The following is a 25,890-nucleotide window of genomic DNA, read 5'->3' as shown; positions in this document are numbered from 1 at the left end:
GTCCAATATTCTCCTTTTTAAAGACTGTTAGGAGGAATGTTTCTAGAGAATCTCCCTTCTCCTTTTTCTGGCACTTTATTTTTCTAATTCCCCATCTTATTCCTCCCCTAGAGTTTCTTGTAAATATCCTATTTAATACCTGTTTGTTCCTGTACAGATTCTTTCTGCACTCCCATGTGGATATCTTCCATACTCCTGAGATCCCAGATCACCGTGATATTTAATCAACATTAAATTTCCTTTGGTTGCTTTTCATTCTGCAACCAGACTAAAACTTTTTTTTTTGGGGGGGGGGGAAATATCTTTTCCCCAAAATCTGCCTTCACCTTATAACTTGATAAGTATCACTGTTCTTCCAGAATGCTTTGGGACTGTTAGGTGATTATTATTTCCTTACCAGTGAACCTAGTTTAATCTACCACTTCCTACACCTCTTCCCCAATTTTTCTTAAAATTACTCATATTTTCTTTGGAGCTTTCCTTTTGTTTTCCATGGTTATGTATATATGTTCCCCCAGTAAATCAGCAAGCATTTATTTTAAGCATCTACTATTTGTCAGGCTGTGTTAGGAAAAGCAAACAAAACAATCCCTACTTTTGTGTAGCTTACACTCTATCAGAAGACATGTATAAGCAGAATGAAAATAAAGTCATCATGATCAACAAGTATTTATTATTATGTTCTAGGGATTGTGTTAAAGTGCAGAACACAGACAAAGAGAATCCCTATTCTTACAGGGTTCTAATGGGGTGAAACAACATGAAAACAACTATATACCTATCTCTCCCTCTCCCCCTCTTCTCTTTATTACTGTGGTAGCAGGAAGTTCTGAAATGAGAACAAGCAAAATGCTACAAGACATTCTAGGAGAAAGCATTAAATAACTGAAGGAAAAAAGTCTTCATGTTAGAATGTACAGCTTGAGCTGCATCTTGAATGAAGCAATGAAAGAATGGTCAATGCAAAGAAATAGAAACGGGGCGGAATGCCGAGTCCTACTTTGCACCATACTATCTACCATACTGCCATCCATCTCCTCTCTCCACCTTAATAAACATTTGTTGGATGATAGAAAATGGGTCATTCTTGGAACAAAGGATAGCCAGGAAGAGCCAGATTTAAATTGAAGCGTTATAACAGTTCTGCTAATGACACCTTGTTCTTAGCCATTGTTCAACCTGGAGTTTGCCCTTTTTCACCTAACTTTATTGAAATCTTCATGAACCAATTCAGACATACCTTTGCCATGCTGCCTTCCATGATTTCCATCTTCATTCCTTCCCCATTCAAAATGTTTCTAATTCTTTCAGATAAAATCCTCTTATTAGAATGCTTTATTAGACTGAGGACACTTTACAGTATTGTATGTAACATGCTAGATGGCCAATATTTATTGGTCTCACACACTATACCAAGATAAGGTCAGAATGAGTTCATTATTTATAAAGACGGAAAGGGTAAAAGAGTGAGGGAGAGTTTACCTATCAGTTCTTTGGAGAAGGGAAAAATTTATGACCAAAATAGATAAATTTGATAACATTAAATTAATAAGGTTTGTGCAAACATACAGCCAAGATTAAAAGGAAAACAAAGCTGGGGAACAATTTTTATAGCCAGGGTTTCTGAAATATGTAGAGAATTGATTCAAATTTACAATACAAGTCACTACTCAATTGATAGATGTCAAAAGGATATGAACAGTTTTTAGATGAAGAAACTATAAAGATATTCATCTACAGTCATAGGAAAAAATGTTCTATGCAAATTAAAAACAACTCTGAGGTTGTTCAGATTGGTTAAGATGACAGGCAAACAAAGGAAATGAAACTGGTCAAAATAAGGCTTGATCAGTTCTATAGATGTAAAAAAATTGGGACATTGGTGGAGTTGTGAACTGATTTTGGAGAGCAATTTGGAATCTATGCCTAAAGGGCTATAAAGTTGTATATTTTTATCCAGCAATGTTATGACTGGGCCTGTATACCAAAGAAATCATAAAAGGAAATTACCCACGTGTACAAAAATGTTTGTTGCAATTTTTTTTGTAGTGGCAATAAACTGGAAACTGAATGGACGCCCAGCAATTGGGGAATAGCTGAATAAGTTATAACATAATATATGTTATAAATGTAATGGAATATTATTGTCCTATAAGAAATGATGAGCAACTGGTGTCAGAAAAGACATATATATGAACTGATGCTTAGTGACATTATACATAGAAACATTATATGGTGATCAACAATTTCAATAGACTTGGCATAAAAAAATGCCATCTGCCTCCAGAGAGAGAACTATGGAGACTGAACAGAGATCAAAGCATACTTTTTTTTGTTTTCTCTTTCTCAACATGATCCAAGAGCTGCCTTGGGGAGGGGAAGGTATGGGGAGTGAGAAAAAAAATTGGGGGGGGCTCAAAATCTTACAGAAATATTGAAAACTATCTTTACATGTAATTGGAAAGGTAAAATGCTATTGAAAAGTTAAAAAAGGTATAATGTTTTAAAGTGGTAAAGGTTTTGGGATGAATGAACGAGTGAATGATCTAGTATGCAAGAGAATCAAACAGCTACAGTCAAATAGATGTTACATGAACTTATGTCACATCCAGTTAAATTTCCAATTAAAATGAATTAATCATGTTAGAAATTCTAATTGTCTTTAATCCTTTTACATTTTTTTCCCCCCTAACAGACTTACAACCGCTGTTGATTTACCTCCTGAGTTTATTCACCTTTATATATCAAATTGTATCTCTACATGTGAGCAGATTAAGGACAAATACATGCAGGTGCATAATCAAAATTTATAAAAACTTCTGACAAATAGGATATATTTGCTTTAAAAAAAAAAAAAACAACTAAACTTTCTGTTTCTGTTTCAGAATCGTTTGGTGCGGCTTGTATGTGTCTTTCTCCAGTCTTTGATCCGCAACAAAATAATCAATGTACAGGACTTATTTATAGAAGTACAAGCATTCTGTATTGAATTCAGTCGGATACGAGAAGCAGCAGGCCTTTTCCGATTACTAAAGACACTGGATACAGGGGAAAATCCTTCTGAGGCAAAGACTTCAAAATAAGGCCTGATTAGTTCTACAGTGTTTTAATTTTTAAAACTGTTAGAACTCAGAATGGATGGATGCCTTAGACTTAGAGTTTAAAATTTTTCCCATTTGAAGCAAAATTTTGCTTTTGCTTTTTTTGCTACTGATTTTCCTTTAAATGAATCTTACGGATTAAATAGAGGGTTTCATCTTTAGCTGCCTTGGTAATAATGATCTACGGGAAAAGCTACTATTTTGAACTACACAAGTAGTCTAGCTCTCAAGCACTAGTGAGCAAGCTTCCTCTTTTGTTTATAAGAACAGCTAACTACTTGTGATAAATCATGCTTCCCAAATTTTAGGCAAACTTTTAAGGAATTATTTAAATGGGAAAAGACTACAGAATTTATGAACTGAATTAATAACTTGTTAAGTCACATTCTATAAGTGGAGCAGCATTTGTGATTTAATCATTCCTAGAGTCACAAATTGAAGGAAAATTATAACTTTATTTAAAAGTTTTCATTAAGCACACTATGAACTTGTTAAAGAAAAACTTTTATCTTTTACCCTTTAAGCTGCTTGGACTTTTAACCTACTCTTGTAACTATCCATTCTGACTTTCCAATGTGGATATATTCATAAAAATGTTCCCATTTTCTAGACTATTTTACTTAACTATTTTTTTGTTCATATTTTATCTCTTAAAGGCTACTTCCATTACTAGGTTTGAAAGAACAAAATGTCTTAAGAAAAAGAGTTGTTATTCAACTTGCATTAATGTCATATTTTTTATTAAGAATTTTGGAGAAAAGCAAGTTTTCCTCTTTGAAAAAAATGGAAGCATTCTTACCTTTTGGGCAACAGTGCCTTACCTCAAAAAAATCATTTTTACATATAGAATTTGATTTGTATATCCCGTTACAGCAGAGTACAGAGTACTTTTACTAGAAAATCCTACCTTGCCTGCCTTTTCTTTATCAGAAGGAAATCAAAGCAAATTCAAGGCAGCTATGTTGTTCCATTCCTGTTAACTTAATTGGGGGGAGGGTTTGTTAAATATGAATATGGTTTCTTGAATAAACTGCCTATTCTTATGAGATGGGAGCTTCATGAGTTCTTAACAATATTTTTGCTTGGAGGAAGAAATAAAAGATTTTAAGTATCTTTTTAATCTGTGTTAAACTGTGGTTTAACCTATGTAGACTAACAACATCCAAGTATAAAGACTTGTGGTTTTCTGTTAACCGTGGCTAATAATTACTTCCATCTTTCTATTTTGGTTTCCCTTTTTTTGTGAGGGAGGGGAAGAGGGGGGTGAAGAGAAAATTTGTGAAATTAAGGAAATTAAAATTTGGTGAGGAGAAAATGTTAGTAGATTCCTTAATATTTTCAAATAGAGTTCCTATCCTTTTAACTCAGAAGCCCAACTCCTTTTCTTCCCTGGATAGAGAAGAACTCAAATTAATAAAATTATCACTATGACTTACTTGTGTGACTCAACTTTTTCAAGACTGTTTTGAATGTTCACAATAGACTTATTTGTATTATATTAGAATTGCTTCAACAACAAAATTTCAGTTCAATGAAATTGAATTCTGCTTTGCTTTTTAAAAACTTTTCCCTTATTTTTTTATGCTTTCCTTTATTATTTATTTTTTAATCTAGCATTTTATTTTTCCCCAGTTACATGTAAAAACAATTTTTAACATTTATTTTCAAAACTTTTGAGTTCCAGATTCTTTCCCACCTCCCTCATTGAAAATGCAAGGAACTGTTATACTATATATACAATGCAATATACATATGATATAGGTTATATGTAGTCATGCAAAGTCATGCATAATCTGTGAAAGAAAACACCATTCCCCCCCCCCAAAAAAAAAAAAAGTTTGCTTCAATCTGCATTCCAACACTAACAATTCTTTCTCTGGATATGGATTCATAAGTCCTTCAGAGTTGTCTCAGATCATTGTGTTGCTGAGAATAGTTATGTCATTCACAGCTAATCATCTTTCGATATTGTTACTTTGTTTCATATACTTTGCTCATGGAGATCTTCCCAAGGTTTTTCTGATAACTATATTACATAATAATACATATCACAATTTGTTCAGCCATTCCCCATTGGGCATTGCCTCAATTTTCAATCCTTTGCACATAAAAGTTGCTGTAAATGTTTTTTGCACATATAGCTTCTTTTCCTTTTATTAAACCCCTTTTGGGGGGATTACAGATCTAATTAACAGGTGTTAGTGCTAGATCAAAGAGATTTTTGCATGGTTTTTTTTGGACATAATTCCAAATTGCACTATAGAATGGTTGACCAATTCACCCTAATTTTTCCCACATCTTCCCCAACTTTGTCATTTTCCTTTTCTGTCTTATTGGCAACAGGCATGTGATAGTACTTCAGAATTCCCTCTCCTCAAGGATTTTTGCTTCTGACTATCCCCTCCCTCATCTGTCCTCCTGTCATTTCCCCCTTCTCATTCTTCCCTTTTACTATCCTATGTGGTATGAGATTTCTACACCCAATAATATATCCCCTTTTTTGAGCAAATTCTGATGAGAATAAAGTTCACTTGTTCTTACCTTTCCTCTTCTTGCAGCTCTTCCTTGCCTCTTTTACATGTAATTTACCTACATTTCACCTATAACCTTTCCCTTTCAGCACATTCCCCTCACATCTTTATTTTTTTTAGTTATCATTCCATTCAACTAACTGTGCCTTCAGCCTACACAATAATGCCCTAATAATGAAAAAGCATCTTCTTCCCATGTAAAAACTTGACCTTAAGTTCCTTATGATTTCCCTTTACTATTTGTTTTAATGCTTTTCTAGAATCTCATTTTAAAATCAAATTTCCTATTTGGATTTTCACTAAGAATATTTGAAAAAATTATTTTATTGAATTAAACATTTTTTCTCCTCAAGGTTATACTGTTTCTGGGTAGACAATTCTTGTTAATAATTTTAACTCCTTTGTCTTCCAGAATATCATTTAATGTAGAAGCTAAATCTTGCCTGACTATACCTCCAAGGTACTTGAATTATTTTTCTGGTTGCCTGCAATATTATCTCTTTGATCCAGAAGGTCTAGAATTTGGCTATAATATTCCTGGAAATTTTCAATATGGGAATCTCTTTTAGGAGGAGATCAGGTTGGGGAAGTTTTCTGTGACAATTTCATTAAACATAGTATATATTACATCTCCTGGATCTATTTTCTAGATTGTCTTCTATTTTTTCATTTTTTTGGCGTTGCTTTATTTTTCTGGGTTTTAAATGTCATTAGCTTGTATTTGTTCAATTCCATTTTTAAAGAACTTGCTCTCTTTAATAATGAGATTTTGCACCTCTTTATTTTAGGTTGGGTATGTGCATTCATTTTTTACATATTTCTACGTGGGGAATGATGGAAGAGAAAAATCAAAAAAGGGAAAAATTGTAAGAAAAAGTCATTATATATTGATCCACAATCAGTCTCCATAGTTTCCTTTGTTGATATAGTCATTAGCTTCCATTTGCTCAATTCTAGTTTTTACTATGATTTTCTTCAGTTAGCTTTTACATTTCCTTTTCCATTTGATTCTTTTAAAGGTGGTATTTTCTTCAGTGTTTTATTTTGCATCTGGCCAGCTTTATTCTTTTAAGAAAGTGATTTCAGTGGATTTTTGTTTGTTTGTTTGGCATTTGATAAATTGTATTTTCTTAAGCAATTGTTTTCTTTTTCCAAGCTGTTATGAGTTTTCCAAAGGAAGCTCTTTGGGCTCGAGACTAAATCATGTTCCCTCTTAGAGGTTTCAGATATAATCATTTTGTCCTCTTGTTTTGGTCTTCCCCATCACCATAGTAATTTTCTGGTTTCTTACTTTTTTTTCCTTCTTCCCCACCCCACCCCCTGCTATTTTGATTTTAAAGTTGAGCTCTGCTCCTGGGGTACAGAGGGTGCTATCCCAATCCTCTTGTGCTGTTTTAAGTCTTGGCACAGGGTCCCCTTGTGTTTGGTATCTTGCTCACAGCACAAGGAGTGACCAAGTAGTCCCACCTTTGTTGCAAGTTTTTCTATGCTACCTTCTGCATTGAGACTAGAAGCTGCCCTCCTAGTCTGCTTTGCTCTTCTACTATTTTTAATAAAATAGTTTAATAACTAATATAGTTTAATAATAATAAACTAATCTAGTTTAATAAAATAAGTCAGGGCCAAGGGAGGGTTCCAGTTGCTAATCCACTTTATAAAAACCCTCCCACTGGCTTTTCCTTTTCAGTTTTAGTAGCTGGGCTGTATACTCCTTTCACTCTACTAAGACTGATCTTTCTTGAAGTCCTTGCAAGTCTTGCAGTCTTAAGCTGGAAAATTATTTCATTCCATCTCTTCATAGGCAGTCTGTCCAGACTCTGTTCCAAGATTTGGTTTCATATGGTTTTCTAGAGAAATTGGGAGAGCTTGAGCAGCTTCCTGACTTCGCTCCATCTTGGTCCACCCCTATATAATCTACTAATTCTACTTTTTAAGGCATTCTTCCCTTCACTGGTTTCCTTTACCATTTTTTAAAGATTTTTTTAAGGTGTTATTTTCTTTAGTATTTTTCTCCTTTTTCTCTTCCCAATTTTTCCCTCCACCTCTCTACTCTTCTTTCATCTAAGACCACTTCATATTTTTCCTGGAAGCTCTGAATGGAACTATCTTCTGAGTGTGAGTTTTGACTTTGATCACTTATTGTCAGAATCTCTTCTGTTTACTCATATTTTTCAGCCTGTTACATTGAATGCTTTAAGACAAGACTAATGAACACATGTATATCCATAGTTCTTCCCTCAACTTTACCTTGGTAATTTTACCATGTTGCTTTTTGTTTGTTTACATAGTCGCCACTGTATTATTTTCTTGGTCTGTCTAAACTGTCTTACGCTTCAAGTCTTTGTATTTATTTTGATACAGCAATAGCATATATATACATAAATAATAGCATATATACATAAATAGCAGACACATGCATATATATACAAGAGATTTGTTTAGTCATTCTACAGCTGATGGGCACTTATTTGAGCCCTTTTTTGTCTCTAACATAACAATTTAATCTTGATGTTTCTGTGTACGATGTTATCTTGATTCTGCTCACTTTACTCAGCTCATGTTCTTTCTGGGTTTTTCTGCCTGTTCACCATTTCTTATAGAAGAGTAATATTCCATTACTTTCACATGCTGTAACTTATTCAGCCACTCTCCAATTGAAGAGCATCCACTCAAAATCCTTACACCATAAAAAGAGCTGCTACAAACATGTGATTCTTTTCTTTCTTTTATGATCTCTTTGGGGTACAGACTCAATAGTGGCACCACTGTGTCAAAGGATATGCAGATTTATAGTCATTTGGGCAGTTTCAAATTGTTCTCCCATTAACAAACAATAGTGTCCCAGTTTTTCCATACCCCCTACAAAATTTGCGGTTATATTTCTCTATCATTTTAGCCAATTTGATAGGTGTCAGGTAGTAGTACCTCAGAGTTGTTTTAATTTGTATTTCTATAATCAGTGGTGATTTAGTAGCTTATCACCTTTGCCAAGATTTGTACAGTTATGTTTCAACGTCTTTTAAAGTCACAATGCAGCTCTTCAGTGCTTCAGTTTACCTGTGGAAAATGTAATAAATATATCAATCTAAAAAATCTAAATCTAAAATATCTAAATCTAAAGAATGAATATTCACAATCCAAAAAAAATTAGCTAAGGGGTACAAAATATCCTTTCCATGCTATTTTATAAAATACAATATACATAAATTTTTAAAAGCTTATATATGGTAAGTTAATGGCACAAAAAATTTACTTAAAATAGTAAGTAATTTTACTATTTATCTGAAAGCATTTAACATTTTACTGACATTTACATTTTGCTGTCAGACATTTAAAAGGTTATAAAGATAACCTGACCAATATTAAATTAGACACTTTTGGAGTTATGTAGGTTCTTAGAAGACCAGACCTGAAAATCAATAAATTCAAAAAACCTGCCTGAATTTTCAATAGTCTACTGCACATTCAGATTATTTCTGATTGAAAGAAATATACTAACAGAGAGCAGATAGGCTGCAAAATATACTATGTAGGGAAAGCCCACTTGAGTAAAATCACAAATCCAATTAAATCTGAGATAACCTAATATGATTAGCTTAGCTATTTTAAAGGGTTTTTTTTTTATTAATTTAATCCTCAAACATTTTAATATAAGAAATATAAGTCTTAAACTTTAAGATGGTGGATTAGGGGCTCAATTCTCCTAATATTACCCTCCACACAACACTTCAAATCAAATTTTGGAGTGGCTGAAGCAATCAAAAGTCAGGATGAGATATTTTTCCATCTTAGGAAAACTTAAGAGGTAATAGGAGATATCTGTCTGGAGTTCACAAATTGCAGTGGTGATAAAGTGGCAGCTTTGGAAGCTCTAAGTCAGGGACAATGAGGAGGTGGGACAACTAGTCAAAGAGAGATTACAGGTGACCCTCTGTTGGCTGTGGGTACAACTGGCACTGATGAGTCCAGGGTAGAAAGGATCACTGAGAGTTTGGAATAGGAAACCCAGTCACAGTGCCCAAGCAAAGAGGATCACTACTAAGACCAGAGTGCAGATAATGAGAGCTATGACCATTCACTTCCAGGACAACACAGAAGCACTAACAACTTGTAGTCCCCCACAACTAACTGAAAACAGCGCAAAAAAGCCCAAAGTACAAAACCTAACAAGTAGGGACCAAGAAAAAATTAAAAGACAAGAAAGTGACTGGAAAATGAGCAAACAATAAAACAAAATCTGACCACAGAAAAGCTACTATCGTCATAGGGATGTCCAAGTCAAACTTGGAAGACAATAATGTGAAAACACAACTAAACCCTCAAAAAGAAAAAAAAAAAAAAAGAAAAAAAATCCAATAAAGGATAAGAATAATAGAGGAAAAACTGGTACTTAGTGGCTTTCACACTGAAGAAACAGAGAGTGATAAACTGAAAGGCCAAAACTTATGCAACTTGGACTGCAACCAAGAACCTATCTAGAAAAACTAAGTAATCTTTAAGAAAAAAATTACACATGTAATGAAATAGAGAATTTAGAAGTGTTCCATGTGAAAAGACCAGTAGGTCTTCTAAGAGAAGCATAAAAATGTAAACATGAAAGAATAATCATAAAGGACAAAAGAGTAATCATAAGTTAAACTATTTAATATTCCTATGTGAAAAACTTAACTCCTAAGAACTTTATCATTATTGAGAAAGTTAAAGAGTTTACATAGAAGACAAAGATGTAAGTCAATAAAGCTGCAGTGATCTCCCCCAAAGAAAAATGAAAAGGGAAAAACAAATGCACTGAGAAGGGAGGAAAATGGGGAAAATTTTCTCACATAAAGATGACATACAAAGAAGAGTTTTTATTATGGTGGGGAAAATGGGCAGTGGGGCTAGTAAGCAATGCTTAAAGCTCACTCTCATGTGAATTGGTGTGTGTATGTATGTAAATATATGTATATATGTAATATATAGTTACACTCAGTTGTGTATAGAAATGTTAACTTACCCAATACCCAATAGGAAGAGAAAAGGACAAAGGGGATGAGGGGATTAATAAAGGGGAGAGCAAATTAAGGGAAGCAGTGATTAGCAATAAAGACTTTTGAGGAAAATCATGGCCTTGCGAAATCTTCTGTTCCTAATTTTTCTTTCCTTCTTTCCACCTCCTCCTCTAGATCTGGAAAAAAAAAAAAAAAAAAAAAAACTGAGAAGGAAAACAAAAATGCAAGCAAACAACAGAAAGAGTGAAAATGCTATGTTGTGGTGGACATTCAATTCCCACAGTCCTCTCCCTGGGTGTAGATGGCTCTCTTCATTACTGAACAATTGGAACTGATTAAATCAATTCACTTTCATCAGAATTGATCATAGTCTTACTGCCATGTATAATGGTTCTGCTCCTTTCACTTAGTATCAGTTCATGTAAGTCTCTCCAAGCCTCTCTAAAATCATCCTGCTGGTTATTTCTTTCAGAACAATAATATTCCAATAGCATTCATATAACATAATTTATTTAGTCATTCTCCAATTGATGGGCATCCATTCAATTAATGGTTCTAGCCACTACAAAACAGTTCTAGCTGCCACAAACAAATTTTTGCACATGTGGGTCTCTCTCCTTTAAGATCTCTTTGGGATGTAAGCCAGTAGTAACACTGCTGGGTCAAAGGGTATGCACAGTTTGATAACATTTGATAATAGTTCCAAATAGTTCTTCAGAATGGTTGGATTCATTCACAGTTCCACCAACAATGTATTAGTGTCCCAGTTTTCCCACATCCCCTCCAACATTCATCATTATCTTTTCCTGTCATCTTAGCCAATCTGCAAGGTATATACTGATATCTCAGAGTTGTCCTAATTTGCATTTCTCTGATCAATAGTGATTTGGAGCACCTTTTCATATGACTAGAAAATAGTTTTCATTTCTTGATTTTTTTTTCCCCCCTGAGGCAGGGTTAAGTGGCTTCCCCAGGGTCACACAGCTAGGAAGTGTTAAGTGTCTGAGACCAGATTTGAACTCAGGTCCTCCTGAATTCAGGGCTGGTGCTCTATCCATTGCGCCACCTAGCTGCCCCATTTTCATTTCTTCATCTGAAAATTGTCTATTCATACCTTTTGACTACTTATCAAATGGAGAATGGCTTGAACTATTATAAATGAGTAAATTATCTATATATTTTTGGAAATGAAGCCTTTATTAGAACCTTTGAATGTAAAAATGTTTTACCACTTCATTGCTTTCCTTCTAATCTTGTCTGCATTAGTTTTGTTTGTACAAAACATTTTTAACTTAATATACTCAAAATTACTATTTTGTGATCAATAATGATCTCTAGTTCTTCTTTGGTCACAAATTCCTTCCTCCTCCACAGGTCTGAGAGCAAACTATCCTATTTTTTTCTAATTTATTTATAATCTCATTCTTTGTCTAGATCATGAATCCATTTTGACCTTATCTTAATATACAGTGTTATGTGTGACGGGTCAATGCCTAGTTTCTGCCATACTAGTTTCCAATTTTCCCAGCAGTTTTTGTCAAATAGTGAATTCTTATCCCAAAAGCTGGAGTCTTTGGGTTGAAACAAGATAGAAGACAGAAGGTCTATGTAATCATGATTGAATGTGAATGGGATGAGCTCATCCATAAAACGGAAGCAGATAGCAGAATTAATTAGAAACCAGAATCCAAAGGGCTGGAGCAGAATCAAATATGTATCAGCTGAAGTAAAAAAAAAAGGATAAGGCAACAATTATGATCTCAAATAAGGCAAAAACAAAAATAGATCTAATTAAAAGAGAGAATCAGGGCAACTACATTTAATACCATAGATAATGAATATCAAAATTTTTTTTCTCACAAAGTCTAAGACCTTATTTCTCAAATATATACTAAGTATAGAATTGAGTCAAATTCATAAAAATAAGAGCCATTCCCCAATTGACAGTCAAAGGATATGAACTTGTAGTTTTCAGAAGATATCAATGATATCTATGGTCATATAAAAAACTTCTCTAAATCACTATTGATCAGGAAAATGCAAATTAAAACAACTCAAGAACTGATATAAATGCTGGAGGGGATGAGGGAAAAATAGGAACACTAATGAAACTGTTGGTAAGAGTTATGAACTAGTACAATCACTCTGGGAAACAATTTGGAAATATGGCCAAATGGCTTTAAAATTGTGTATACCCTTTAATCCAGCAATATCACTACTAAGCCTAAAACCCAAAGAGATTAAAGAAAAAAGGACTTATATGTATAAAAATATTTACAGCAGCTCTTTTTGTGGTGGTAAAGACTGCAAAATTGAAAAAAACATTCATCAATTGAGGAATAGCTGAACAAATTGTGAGATATTATTATTGTAAGGTAGTAGAAATGATGATGGGGTTAATTTCAGAAAAGTTTGCAAGACCTATGTGAACTGATGCAAAGTGAAATGAGCAGAACTGAAATGTCTTTATCCACAATAACAGCAATATTACGATAATCAACTTGGCACTCTATCAATTCACTGATTCAATACAATTCCAAAGTACTCATAAAAAAAAGTGCTATCCACTTTCAGTTCTTTCAATTGATGAACTCTTGAGTGCAAAGTGAAGTATACTTTTCCCACTCCCTTTATCTTGTTTCTATAATGTAGCTATGAAATTTCTTACATAATTTCACCTAATTTGCTGGCAAGGGAATAGGAGGAAGAAAATAATAGCTCTGAATAACAAACTCAGAATGTCCTAAATTTACTTAAGATAGCAATAATCTTTATTCTGTGTTCTAAAAAACTGATGCCCTTTCTTCTTACTATTCATAACTGTCCTAATAAGAAAAACATATAGTTATGCAAAAGGAATATATCAAAAGCCTTTTAATTCAACTGTCTCATAGATGAATTCTTGATTGATCACTACATTAATCAGAGACAAGTCTTTCAAAACTGTTTTCCTTTACATTGTTCTAATAATGATATAAACTGTTGCCTGGTATTACTAATTTTACTAGATTAGCTTATTTTTCTACTTCTTGGTGAAGTAATGGAAAATTTTGAGACCTAAAGTCAAAAGAGGTGGCTCAATTTTACTGTGACTTTGGGCTTTACATTCATTATTCAATGAGGCTGGGGGAAGGGGGGGTGGAAAATGGGAGGGATTGTTGAGTTTTAAATAATCTCTGTCAATTAATTCCTGTCATTGCTAAAAATGGGATCCATTTTTACTTACTATCAATCAATATGACTGCTTTAGGATATTATGCCTATTTCTCTTATTACAAAGTAAGCCTACATTTACAAAGTAATACTACATTTTATTGTAAAGCACGAGCAAAACCCGCTGTACAAATCAGTTAAAAAAAAAAAAAAAAGCTTTAAAAATTAATAAATATATAAATCTACATATCTATTAATATCATAGTTTAGGAAAATATTAACTTACATAACCATCCTGCAATTGGTTACCAACTGAGGTCAGATTAGTAATTCGCTTCTGGAGACTTTGTCATTGTGCACCATACTGAGAGCAAACTGCTTATGGATGGCACTGCAATTCGGCCTTTTACTGTCATCATTCCTCAGTTACAGAAATTCATTTTTCAGATAAATATTTTTTATGACTTAAAAGTTCTCTACTAATTTGTTATTCTGTTTCATATATTGGCTACTATCAAAGAAAACTGGGATTGGTTTCATATAACTTGTTTTGTATTTAAAAGTTCATTTTGCAAAAACTGGTTAATAGGCCAATAAAAAAGATTTTAAGATATCTCAGCCTGAAAATATTTGTTATTCAACCAAAGAGAACCAAACTATTAAAATTTCTGTCAAGCATTCTGAAGTGCAATATTAATGTAGCTAAATAATAGCAATAAACTGAGTTACATATTTCTTTACATTTATAATAAAAAATATTAGCATTAAAAATAAGCAAATTCTTCTAATGTTCACAATCCCCCAAATTACAGAACTTAGATAAAAGTAGTTACCTTGCTGTAAAGTGATGCAGCTTATGTCTTTTCAATTATTTCTTCTGATTTTCTGGATGGGGAAAAGCCATATATTCTAGACATGGGAATAAAAGAAAACAATTTTGATTATTAAGCATAAGATAAAAAGCCACATGCACAGAAGATTATGTATATAAATGTCTATGCTATTTCTAACTTTCATGGTGATAACTGATAAAACCCTCCAAAAATTGTGAGCTATTATAGGCAATACTCCTATTTATTCTAATTTTTAATACAATGCTCATTATCTGCTTTCTTTTCCTAATAATTTTTAAATTTCAAGTAATTGTAAGAATTTACAGCATTTTGTCTTTATCAGATTTCTTCTTTGTAAGAAAGCATACACTACAAAGGAAAAATATATTTTTTCCTCAAGTATTTATTTGCAATGACTTTATAAAGCATCACTTACCAAATGTGACACATTTCTCAGCCTTTTATTGAATCTTCATGGCTGTCATAGACCTTTGGGTATCTGGAAAAGGGCCTGCAATCATTCTATACTCCTTTTATTTGTAAGCTTCACATCTAAACTTTTGAGTCAAATAGGTAGCAAATGCTGCCAGAAATTAAAAATTTTTCTTCTGTATTAGCTTCACAGATTTTCCTAACAAATTATTTGAGAATTCATAATCATCATAGAAAGAAAAAAGCAATGAATGACATTTTTCCATTATAAAAGGATCATTAATTGAACCAGCTACACCCAGCAAAAGAACTCTGGGAGATGACTATGAACCACAACATAAAATTCCCAATCCCTCTATTTTTGTCCACCTGCAATTTTGATTTCCTTCACAGGCTAATTGTACACTATTTCAAAGTCCAATTCTTTTGGTACAACAAAATAACTGTTTGGACATGTATACATATGTTGTATTTAATTTATACTTTAACATATTTAACACATATTGATCAACCTGCTATCTGGGGGAGGGAGTGGGGGGAAGGAGGGGAAAAATTGGAACAAAAGGTTTGGCAATTGTCAATGTTATAAAATTACCCATGCATATATCTGGTAAATAAAAACTATAATTTAAAAAAAAAAAAAAAAAAAGATCATTATTTGATACTTCAAGCAAACTAAACCATTAAAGCATCACTCATCTCTCAGCATTATGAATTGCTATATCAATGCAAGTAAGGATTAATGATTACTAAGGGTCACAAATTTTCTTTATATTCACATGGTTAGGAAGCAAAATCTATTTCACACAAGAGATTTCTTTAACTATTAAATTAGTTTGTTAAAAACACTACAACTCGGCTGTTGTGGGAAGATAGGAATTTATTTTTAGTTTTAAAATGCTTTTTCTTGACCAATCTCCACAAATTTGGACTATATACTTTAGGACACATAAAGTGACAAAGGAACAATTTAGAAGGTGTTCTTTATCTAAAGAAGCATCTAAAGCATCTAAAGCATGCAGAGTAGCTAGGTATCAACAGCCCTGAAGTCAGGATGACCGGAGTTCAAATCTGGCCTAAGATACTTAATACGTCCTAGCTGTGTGACCCTGGGCAAGTCACTAAACCCCAATTGTCTCAGCAAAAAAAAAGAAAAAAGAAAAATACTAGCATGCTTCTTCACATGCACCCTCACTTTCTACTACCTGGAAGTAGGAACAAAGTAGATACATAAAATCTGTTGTATTCTCTCATCTTCTGAGTAAGAATTCAAAAGGACTTCTTTGAAGAGTAATGCAAGCCTAGTTCTAACCTAGAATTGCCTTACTGAGAAAAACAGATTAAGATTAACATTTAATAACTAAAAAAACTAGGAAAATTATTTAATATTTTGTCACTCTGATCCCCTCAAAAATCTCTCTCACTCTCATATACACACAGACATCTTTTACCTCAATCTGCTCCCATTGCATCAAATGGGGTAACCCTTTGTCCTCATGTTCATGTTGGTTTTAAATGTAGGTAAACTATAATACAAGAATTATGAAGATCTTGATAACAGTAAGACTTATAGGCAGGACATGCTGGCAAGCACTGGTAATTGCTGTGGCTAGAAAGATAAAGCTAATGGATTTCTTGAGCTCAGGAATTCTAAGTTACAGGATGGCTAAAGCTTCTTGAGTATTAGACCAAGCCTGACCAATATGGATGATATTGAGGGAGGAGAGGAAGCAGCTAACATCAGAAAACCATAGTAGATGAACGCTTCTGTGCCTTATGAGTGATCCAATTTAAAAAAAAAAAACATGATAGTTTTGCTTAATTTCCTTAATGAAGCACAGAAAAACTCAGTAACGAGGTAGAAGAGAATCTAAAGTGATTTCTTTTTATTTATAGAAAAATTTATCAATATTCTTTTCCCACTGCAAGATGTCACAAGGAACAAGAAAAAAAACATATACATATATATATATATATATACACACACACATACATGTCTTTTTTTTAAACAATTTCAAATAGTCAAAGAACCTATTTCTAGTTAAGCTCTGAATTATTTACATAAAGAGACACAGTCAACAAGGTTATAAAATTTTCATCTTTGAACAAGTTTCCTTAAACCTCTAAAATATTTCCTCCAGGGAAAACATTTAATTACACAATTCCACCATCAAGATATATATCAAAATAAATTGTGCTTATTCTTAAATCAACTTTCAGAAAAATAATATTTCTTGTATTTTAGTTATTGTGGTATTTTTTTTAGAAACAATGACACCAATATTTTACTTTACAGATTCTTTCTTAAGTTACAATTTCTGTAAGTTTGATATGACAAATTCTTCCAGATAACAAATGCATTTTTAGCAAGTAAACATGAAGACTATATCAAAAACCTTTCCTTTTTTGAACAAAATATCTTAATTCTTTTATAATAAGAACTAGAAAAGTCTGAGAAATAAACGAACATACATAATTTTTCCAATGTATAAAGTTTGTGCTAATGCAGTTCAAAAAAGCTGCTGTAGAGCTACTGAATGGTAATGTCCATTAGGAGACAGGCTCTTCCTGTGGAGTATCGTTGCCATCTCTTTCTAAAACAAAGTTTAAAAAAAAAAAATAATACCAGATCAGTCCATAATATTACATCAGTCCCTATTTCCTGAAAATTAGCACCAGCATACTTATATACTGGTCTCAAGAACTTGGTGACCACTTATTAATAAATAAAAAAGTTAGATTTTCTATATCAACTCTTAAGTTTGTGAAAATTAAATCAGAAAAGTATACTCCATTAAAAATAAATTTTATCCTCATAAAATACTATTATCTAACCTTTTAAAAGCTATCACATACAGTGAAGCCCAGAAACATAGGGGAAAATTGATTTAGAAAGCAGAATGAATAAAACCAAGAAAACAAAAGATACAAGAACTCCAACAATAGAAATGGAAACAACCATACATCAAAAGCACAACTGAATGTAGTAAACCTGAAAGAACAAAGAGGCCTCAAAAGTGAAAGGAGATTTATTCTGGGTTACAAATATGGAAGTTGAAGACTTTGATGTACACCTCAGTTTTATTACTTACTACCTATATGTAACCCTAGATTAAGTCACTTAACCTCTCTGGGCTTCAATTTTCTTCTTAACAAAATAAAGTCAGACTAAATGATAAATCATCTACTTAACAGTTCTTAAAATGACTTGTTTTGCTTAGATCATCATATATGTATCTTCAAATCTATAGTTATTACAGATAACTATGTGTGTGTGTGTGTGTGTGTGTGTGTGTGTGTGTGTGTGTATAAAACCATAAAATCTCACTTACCCTTAGCATTAAATATATAATTAACAGGTAACAAGTATCTCAAATTGTTACATAAATACAAACCTACACAACACAAAGGGTACAGTGACATGTTAATAATAATGGCCCATGTTATGGGCCAGAAGTCTGAACTTGAAACAAGGATTCTCACAAGATGCTAACTCAGTGGAATTGATGAGACAATGGTTATCTAGTTTAGCATGGTGATTAATAGTTCTCTAAGTTTGGTATAACTGATTTAATCTTACAACAAATAATGGTTTCCTAGTGATATAATGATTGGTTTATACTCAGTATAGAGCATATAAGGTGGAACAAACTCAGCTAGGGATTCAGAGCCAGATTCATTCCATTGTCCACCTTTGTGGTGGCTGGAGGCTGAAGCATAAGCCTTTGGACTCAAGAGAGATTCATTGACTCCATCTCACATCACTGTGGTGGCAGGGCTGTCCTATTTAGCTTCTCCACTCAAACCAAGACTCTTAAAAAGGCTAGCCTGGGCCCCAAGCAGGAAACTAGACTGTGAAGTAGACAATAAAGAATTTGGACTTTAACACCTGGCTATTCTTGTGGTGATTATTCTACTGAAAGGAAAGCAGCTCCAAGACCTCCAGAAAACCAACAAGAACACTACAATAATATGATGACTAATATGGAAATGTTTTGCACAACTACACATGTTAGCCTTTTCAAGGAGGAGAAATAGGAGAAAGAGGATATGAACTCAATTTTTTTCAAAATGTTAATTATTGGGGCAGCTAGGTGGCACTAGCCTTGAATTCAGGAGAACCCAAGTTCAAATCTAGTCTCAGACACTTAATACTTCCTAGCTGTGTGACCCTGGGCATATCACTTAACCCCAGCCTCAGGGGAAAAAAAAAAAAAAAAAAAGAAAGAAAATTATTGTTTACATTTAATTGAGAAAAAATTAAATATAAATTAAAATGAAATTTTCTAATTCTTGTGGTTTCAGATTGCATTTTTTCATCATAAAGGAAAAACTTCTAAAGTAATCATTAAAAACTTTCAGAAATTGTTCAAGTAGAGACTGGAGAGGCTGAACTAAATGATCTCTTAAATTTTCTTCCTTTTTCCCTTCTGAGATTTATTAGATAGTAATAATTTTTCTTATCAGTGGAATAGGTTAGGTTCACAGGACAAGATAGTGAATAAAAATAGCAATCTAGTGTATGACAAACCCAAAGATCCCAACTTTTGGGATAAGAATTCATTATTTTGACAAAAACTACTTGGGAAAACTGGAAATTAATATGGCAGAAACTAGGTATAGAGCCACACTTAACACCACATACTAAGATAACATCAAAATGGGTCCATAATTTAGGCATAAAGAACGAGATCATAAATAAATTAGAGGAACATAGGATAGTTTACCTCTCAGACTTGTGGAGGAGGAAGGAATTTGTGACCAAAGGAGAACTAATGATCATTATTGGTCACAAAATAGAAAATTTTGATTACATCAAACTAAAAAGCTTTTGTACAAACAAAACTACTGTAAACAACATTAGAAGGGAAGTAACAAACTGGGAAAACATTTTTACAGTTAAAGGTTCTGATAAAGACCTCATCTCGAAAATATACAGAGAATTGACTAATTTATAAGAAATCAAGCCATTCTCCAATTGACAAATGGAAAAAGGATATGAACAGACAATTCTCAGATGATGAAATTAAAACTATTTCCACTCATATAAAAGTGTTCCAAATCACTATTGATCAGAGAAATGCAAATTAAGACAACTCTGAGATACAACTACACACCTATCAGATTGGCTAAGATGACAGGAACAAATAATGATGAAGGTTGGAGGGGATACGGGAAAACTGGTACGCTGACGCATTGTTGGTGGAGTTATAAAAGAATCCAACCATTCTGGAGAGCAATCTGGAATTATGCCCAAAAAGTTATCAAAATGTACATACCCTTTGACCCAGCTATACCTCTACTGGGCTTATACCCCAAGGAACTACTAAAGAAGGGAAAGGGACCTGTATGTGCCAAAATGTTTGTGGCAGCCCTTTTTGTAGTGGCTAGAAACTGGAAAATGAATGGATGCCCATCAATTGGAGAATGGTTGGATAAATTATGGTATATGAATGTTATGGAATATTATTGTTCTGTAAGAAATGACCAGCAGGATGAATATAGAGAGGCTTGGAGAGACTTGCATCAACTGATGCGGAGTGAAATGAGCAGAACTAGGAGAGCATTATACACTTCAACAACAATACTATATGAGGATGTATTCTGATAGACGTGGATATCTTCAACATAGAGAAGAGCTAATCCAGTTGCAATTGATTAATGATGGACAGAATCAGCTACACCCAGAGAAGGAACACTGGGAAATGAGTGTAACCTGTTAGCATCTTTTGTTTTTCTTCCCAGGTTATTTTTACATTCCGAATCCAATTCTTCCTTTGCAACAACAACAAAAACAAAATTCGGTTCTGCACATATATATTTTATCTAGGATATACTATAACATATTTACTATGTATGGGAATGCCTGCCATGTAGGTGAGGGGGTGGAGGGAAGGAGGGGAAAATTCGGAACAGAAGGGAGTACGAGGGATAATGTTGTAAAAAATTACCTATGCATATGTACTGTCAAAAAATGTTGTAATTATAAAATTAATTTTTAAAGTAATAATAATTTTTCTTTATCAAAACAATGGCTTAAATATTTGGCATATTTTTATTTATGCATTTTCCTCATGTAAGTTCTTATTTAATTTACTAGAAATTCTATATGATAGATCATAAAATACATACTCCTGTTTATATTTCTTAGAATAATTTTATATGTTCTTTCTTCATAATAACATATTCCCTTTCCCCACAAGAATTTATTTCTAATATTTTCAAGGCACACAATGATATAGTAGCTTCTTACAAAGTATAACTACTTACCTAGTAATGCTGCATTTTCCTCTGTATCATCTTTAAAGTTATTACACCCAGATCCATTTGATGATGATGGCAAATGGCTTACTTCATTTCTATCTTCGTCTTGCAAAGTGACACTCAAATTCACAACTGAAACACTACCAGGTATGGATTCTGGAACTGGTATGTCCTGTAAATCCTCAAGATTTTCCTTAAATGGTTAAAAAAAAAAAAACTTACTAAGTACTAACATAAAACAAAACTTCTTTCCACCATAATACATGTAATTAAGCTTGTCATTATCTTATTTTTATTATGCAACTTTTAATTTTAAAAATTAAAGAATACTTATTTTTCAATATCTGGTTTTCAAAAATTCATCATTGCTAGAAGACATATATAAAATATAAAAGGCAAACATAGTAAATGCAACATTAAAAAAAATTAATAATAATGAAGAAAAATGGGAAATGGAAGTACAAGAACCAATAGAAAAGATTAAGTAATGAATGCTCAATGAATAAATCATAGAAACAAATAACTGCTCAAGATGACAAATAACAAAACACACTAAAACTTAGGAATGCTGATGATAGCCTTCAAGGATGAAGCTTTTAACTGAAGAGAGACAACATGAATATAATTACATAGAAAATGATTATGTAAATAAAACCATTTGGGGAAGAGCAGCCTTCAATTAAGAGGGAGGACAAAGTGGGAAAATTAGAAAAGGAGACACTTGAAATAAATTCTGCAGAAAACTACTCAAAGTGGCAGAATCAGTGACTACAGCTAATAAACCAAAAATAAGTATTTATAAGGAATAAACAAGATTGTAGATAAAATATAACTACATCACTCTACAAACTCAAACTGTGGCTCCCTATTAATTCTAGGTATTTATGTTTAGAAATTCCTTAGGCATTTAAAATTCTCACTTTGTTCCCAATTTACTTTTCGAGGTTAAATATGCAAAGTTCCCAATGTAGCTTCAAATCTCTTGAGTTCACAAGAGCACTAAAATTTTGGGAAACCCTGTAAACGACTCCTTTTCACTATCTATTCCAACTAGCTTTCTTCATATTCCTCATGTATAACATTTCATCTCATCTTTGTGTCACTGCACTGGTTATCAATCACGAGCAGAATTCCTCCTCACATGAGAGTGCCAGGTCTCCTTCAAAATTCTGCTCAAGTATCAAGTTTTACATGAAATCTTCCCTCACCCAATACCTCTTGCCCAATTTTCTTATAGATACATGTGTGTGTACATATATACACACACACACACATATATATTTATGTACACATGCACACACACATATATGTATAATACATAAATAGCAATCTTGAAGAGATTTCGTATTTTTTTTTTATTCTCTACATACTTCTAGATTACTATGATGTCTTGTTGTTTGAATATAACTCTTTGAGATAACCACTGAAATAAACCATTAATTTAATGTATTCCCCGGGTCCAGGACAGTTCCTTGTACATTAGATAGGTAATTTAGTAAATGCTTGCTAATTAATCACACTATATATTTTGTAACATACCTAGGTGTGTATGCCTTACCCTTTCTATAAGCCTGCTAAACTTTTTGAAAACAAGTAATTCATAGTGAATTCCTATTACCTAGACAGTGTTTTGTACAGGATTCTTTAGTGAATGCTTGCTGAATTGTAAAGTACTTGTTAAATCAGAAAAGTTAAAAATCCTTGGGGAACTGTTCAATAATTATAAATACTAGTTGAGTATTAACTCCTTACCCTTGTCCAAAATAATTTGTTTATATTTTGAATGTAAATACTCTTTTCATGAGAATCATAGTGATTTTAAAAGTAGGTAATAATTGGAGGAAAATTAAGCTTAAATAAAAATTTAACTAACCCAGTATCCTAGAGCTTTGATGACATCAAGTTTACACATTGGACAAGTTCGATGGTCCAAAAGCCAGGGGTCTATGCATGTTCTATGAAAAATATGCCTAAAAAATATTAAGTATGTGTTAACATTTCAAAAGAAAAACATTTTTAAGTGAATGCAAGCTATACTATTTGCTTATCATCAAAGTTATTTATAGTTTATTCAATTGTTAACCTATTAAACCACTCTAAAATCTTCCAGGTTACCTATTAGAAAAGTATGATATGTAGAATAAAACGAAGTTCTCTTTCATATTACAAGATATTTTGTTCAAAGAACTTAATGAGATGCAATGTGAAATATACAGTATATAAATCAATAACAATGTTGTGGGATGATCAGCTATGAATGACCTTGCTATTCTCAACAACACAAGATCCAAGACTATTCTGAAGGACTTATAAATGAAAAATGCTACCCCGAGAAAGAACTGATCGAGTCTGATACAAATCAAAGAATCCTTTTATAAAAACTTTCTTGATATTTTTTTTTGGAGGGGGAGAGATCTGTTTTCTTTTGCAATGTGACTTCTATGTTATACATAACTTCATACTTGCCTTTTCAATGGGAGGTGGAGTGGGAAGGGAGAAATAGAATCTAGAGCTCAAAAGTTTTATAAACAAATGCAAAATACTGTTCTACATGTAACTGGGGAAAAATAACAATTAAACTAAAAGAGAAAAAAAAACCTTAATGTCACCCTATCACTTGGGATAATAACAAAAAGAAAAAAAAATTTCCACCTCCCTATTGTTATTGGTCAAATTAATTCCTTTCTTTGTAATAATCTCCTTATTTAATAAAATCTGTATTTTTTTTAATTCTCAAAAATCATTTCAGAAAATCTAGCAATTCAATGTATATTTAATTATAACATGTTTAGCTCTTGATATCCTTTCCCATTCCCAAAACACATTAAAAGGAATATTTAATTATAATGGAAAATAATGGGATTAAATAATCTGTAAAAGAACACAGGTTAGGTCATTTAATTTTCTATTCAATTTATACATCATGTCTTTATATCAGGCATATGGTATTAAAAGAAAAAGTCCAGTAAATGGAATACTGTATGAACTCTGAAAGAATTTAATGCAATAGACTAAAGTGCCTTATAATTATTTGCTTAAGTATAAGAAAATTTTATTTTTCTCAAGTATTTCATTACTTTGCAAAAGACTAAGTAAGATAAAGTAGAAAAGTTTAAGAAAAAAAAGTAACCTGGCATATTAATTTAAATATTTCTCTAAGAATGTGTATTATAAACAAGTTATGACTTAGAGACTAAGTACAGGCCTACTTTAGGAATTAATTCAAATCCCTAATCAAGAACTTGCTCTTAATTCTAAATGTTTAATTGATTTCATATTTTATAGTTGGAAAATAGATTTAAAAGAATTTTAAGATGATATTCCCCATTCCCTTCTAAAAGGGCCACTTTAATCCATCCTATGCAAAGAAAAATTTTAGCAGGTAATGGCAATACATTCTTGTAGTCACTTGCTGCAAAGGAGACTGAAGCTGGTAGATCACTTGAGTCTAAGATGCATCTAGCTAGCATTCATATAGTGAGCCTCTGAGAGGAAAGGGTGACCAATATGCCCAAGAAGTGGTGAATTGGCTCAGGCTAGAAAAACAGAGTAGATGAAAACTTCCACTATTCAAGGATGAAACCTGATAAGTAAATATTTTATTTCCAAGCTAGACAAAAAAGTTAAAGACCCAGTATCCCCTTTCCCACTCTACCTGCTCCCCCTGTCAAAAAACAAAACAAAACCCAATCCATGTAGTCCTATAAATTATTACTCTCTAAAAACTTATCTAATTCAAAAACTACTACTACATACAAATCAAAACTATAGATTTAATCTCAGTTGCATTTCAAGTAACTACACTTGTTTGGTTTTAATAATTCTTGCTCTCATATCATTTCATTAAATGACTATGAAGCACTTTGAGAATGCAAAGTAAAATATAATTATATAATAACTTGCTATATGCCTGTTAAGTATAATTAAATAGGAAGACTTGAAGCAAGTTATAATTTCTTTCCCCAAAAATACCTTTCACTGAACAAAAAGTTCTTTTTAAAAAGAGCATAATTCACTTCTCTTTCCAAATCATGATTTTCCAACAGAGTTGTTATAAGTATAACCACCGAGGAATTTTATAACAAGGGAGAAAATAATAATTTTGCTTATTTTACTCATTATCTATATAGAATCTAGTACAATGGTCCCAAAGTTTCCTATTACCAGCCTTTTTGGCTCATTATTCTGCAGTGTTCTGCACCACTACAACTTGTCATTTCCTTATATCCCATGCTTTCTGTGTTTCTAATAACCTTCATTCTTGTTGCTGTATCTCTTTTTTGGCACCCTTTTTATTAAGGTGTCTATTATACAAGTAATGTTAAAGTATTAGGTTCCGTATGGTTTTGAGGGTATAGGATCCATGGTCATGCTCCCTAGCATGTCTACATTCTAGATGATATATCTCTTTAGATCAAAGGAGAGAACTGGAAATACAATCAGTTCAAACACTATATACATACATATATGCTTACCTGTATATGGACTAAATTTGATCATTGACACAATTCTAAATAGGTTCTAATGATTCCTTGGACATCAAAACAATATTTATATATTATACTGTATAGTGAACTTAAATATT

At 32.6% G+C, this 25,890-nt stretch overlaps 2 protein-coding genes and 1 non-coding gene across 8 annotated transcripts in view; 1 reads left to right on the top strand and 2 right to left on the bottom strand.

Moving 5' to 3' along the window:
- CNOT11 (CCR4-NOT transcription complex subunit 11) overlaps nt 1-4,532 on the top strand; it is a 29,953-nt gene extending 25,421 nt beyond the window's left edge. For both annotated transcript variants that reach the window (XM_074299763.1, XM_074299762.1), the window contains 2 exons: nt 2,696-2,792; nt 2,886-4,532. In XM_074299763.1, coding sequence (XP_074155864.1) covers nt 2,696-2,792; nt 2,886-3,083 — 295 coding nt within the window. In that variant the 3' untranslated portion in view covers nt 3,084-4,532. The remainder of the gene's footprint in view (nt 1-2,695; nt 2,793-2,885) is intronic.
- A 1,862-nt stretch (nt 4,533-6,394) lies between these two features.
- RNF149 (ring finger protein 149) overlaps nt 6,395-25,890 on the bottom strand; it is a 30,423-nt gene continuing 10,927 nt past the window's right edge. Inside the window, exons 5-9 of one of the 5 annotated variants that reach the window (XR_012487900.1) lie at nt 23,179-23,275; nt 21,312-21,498; nt 14,610-14,685; nt 10,629-10,799; nt 6,395-8,689 (exon numbers count right to left, since the gene is read on the bottom strand). Coding sequence is in view for 3 of the 5 variants with exons in the window: in XM_074299765.1 (XP_074155866.1) it covers nt 17,552-17,631; nt 21,312-21,498; nt 23,179-23,275 (364 nt within the window). In the remaining 2 variants the exon portion in view is untranslated. Of the gene's footprint in view, nt 8,690-10,255; nt 10,800-14,609; nt 14,686-16,912; nt 17,636-21,311; nt 21,499-23,178; nt 23,276-25,890 lie in introns of those variants that run through there. The other 4 variants (XR_012487899.1, XM_074299767.1, XM_074299766.1 and 1 more) reach the window with 4 other exon arrangements.
- On the bottom strand, nt 14,088-14,203 carry LOC141565273 (small nucleolar RNA SNORD89). The gene has a single exon (XR_012488949.1). It is a non-coding gene; the product is annotated as a small nucleolar RNA SNORD89 (small nucleolar RNA).

This window comes from Sminthopsis crassicaudata, chromosome 3 (genome assembly GCF_048593235.1).
Source record: "Sminthopsis crassicaudata isolate SCR6 chromosome 3, ASM4859323v1, whole genome shotgun sequence".
Classification (NCBI taxonomy): Eukaryota; Metazoa; Chordata; class Mammalia; order Dasyuromorphia; family Dasyuridae; genus Sminthopsis; species Sminthopsis crassicaudata.
The sequence above is the reverse complement of the archived record's forward strand: the minus strand, read 5'-3'. Positions and strand labels throughout refer to the sequence as shown.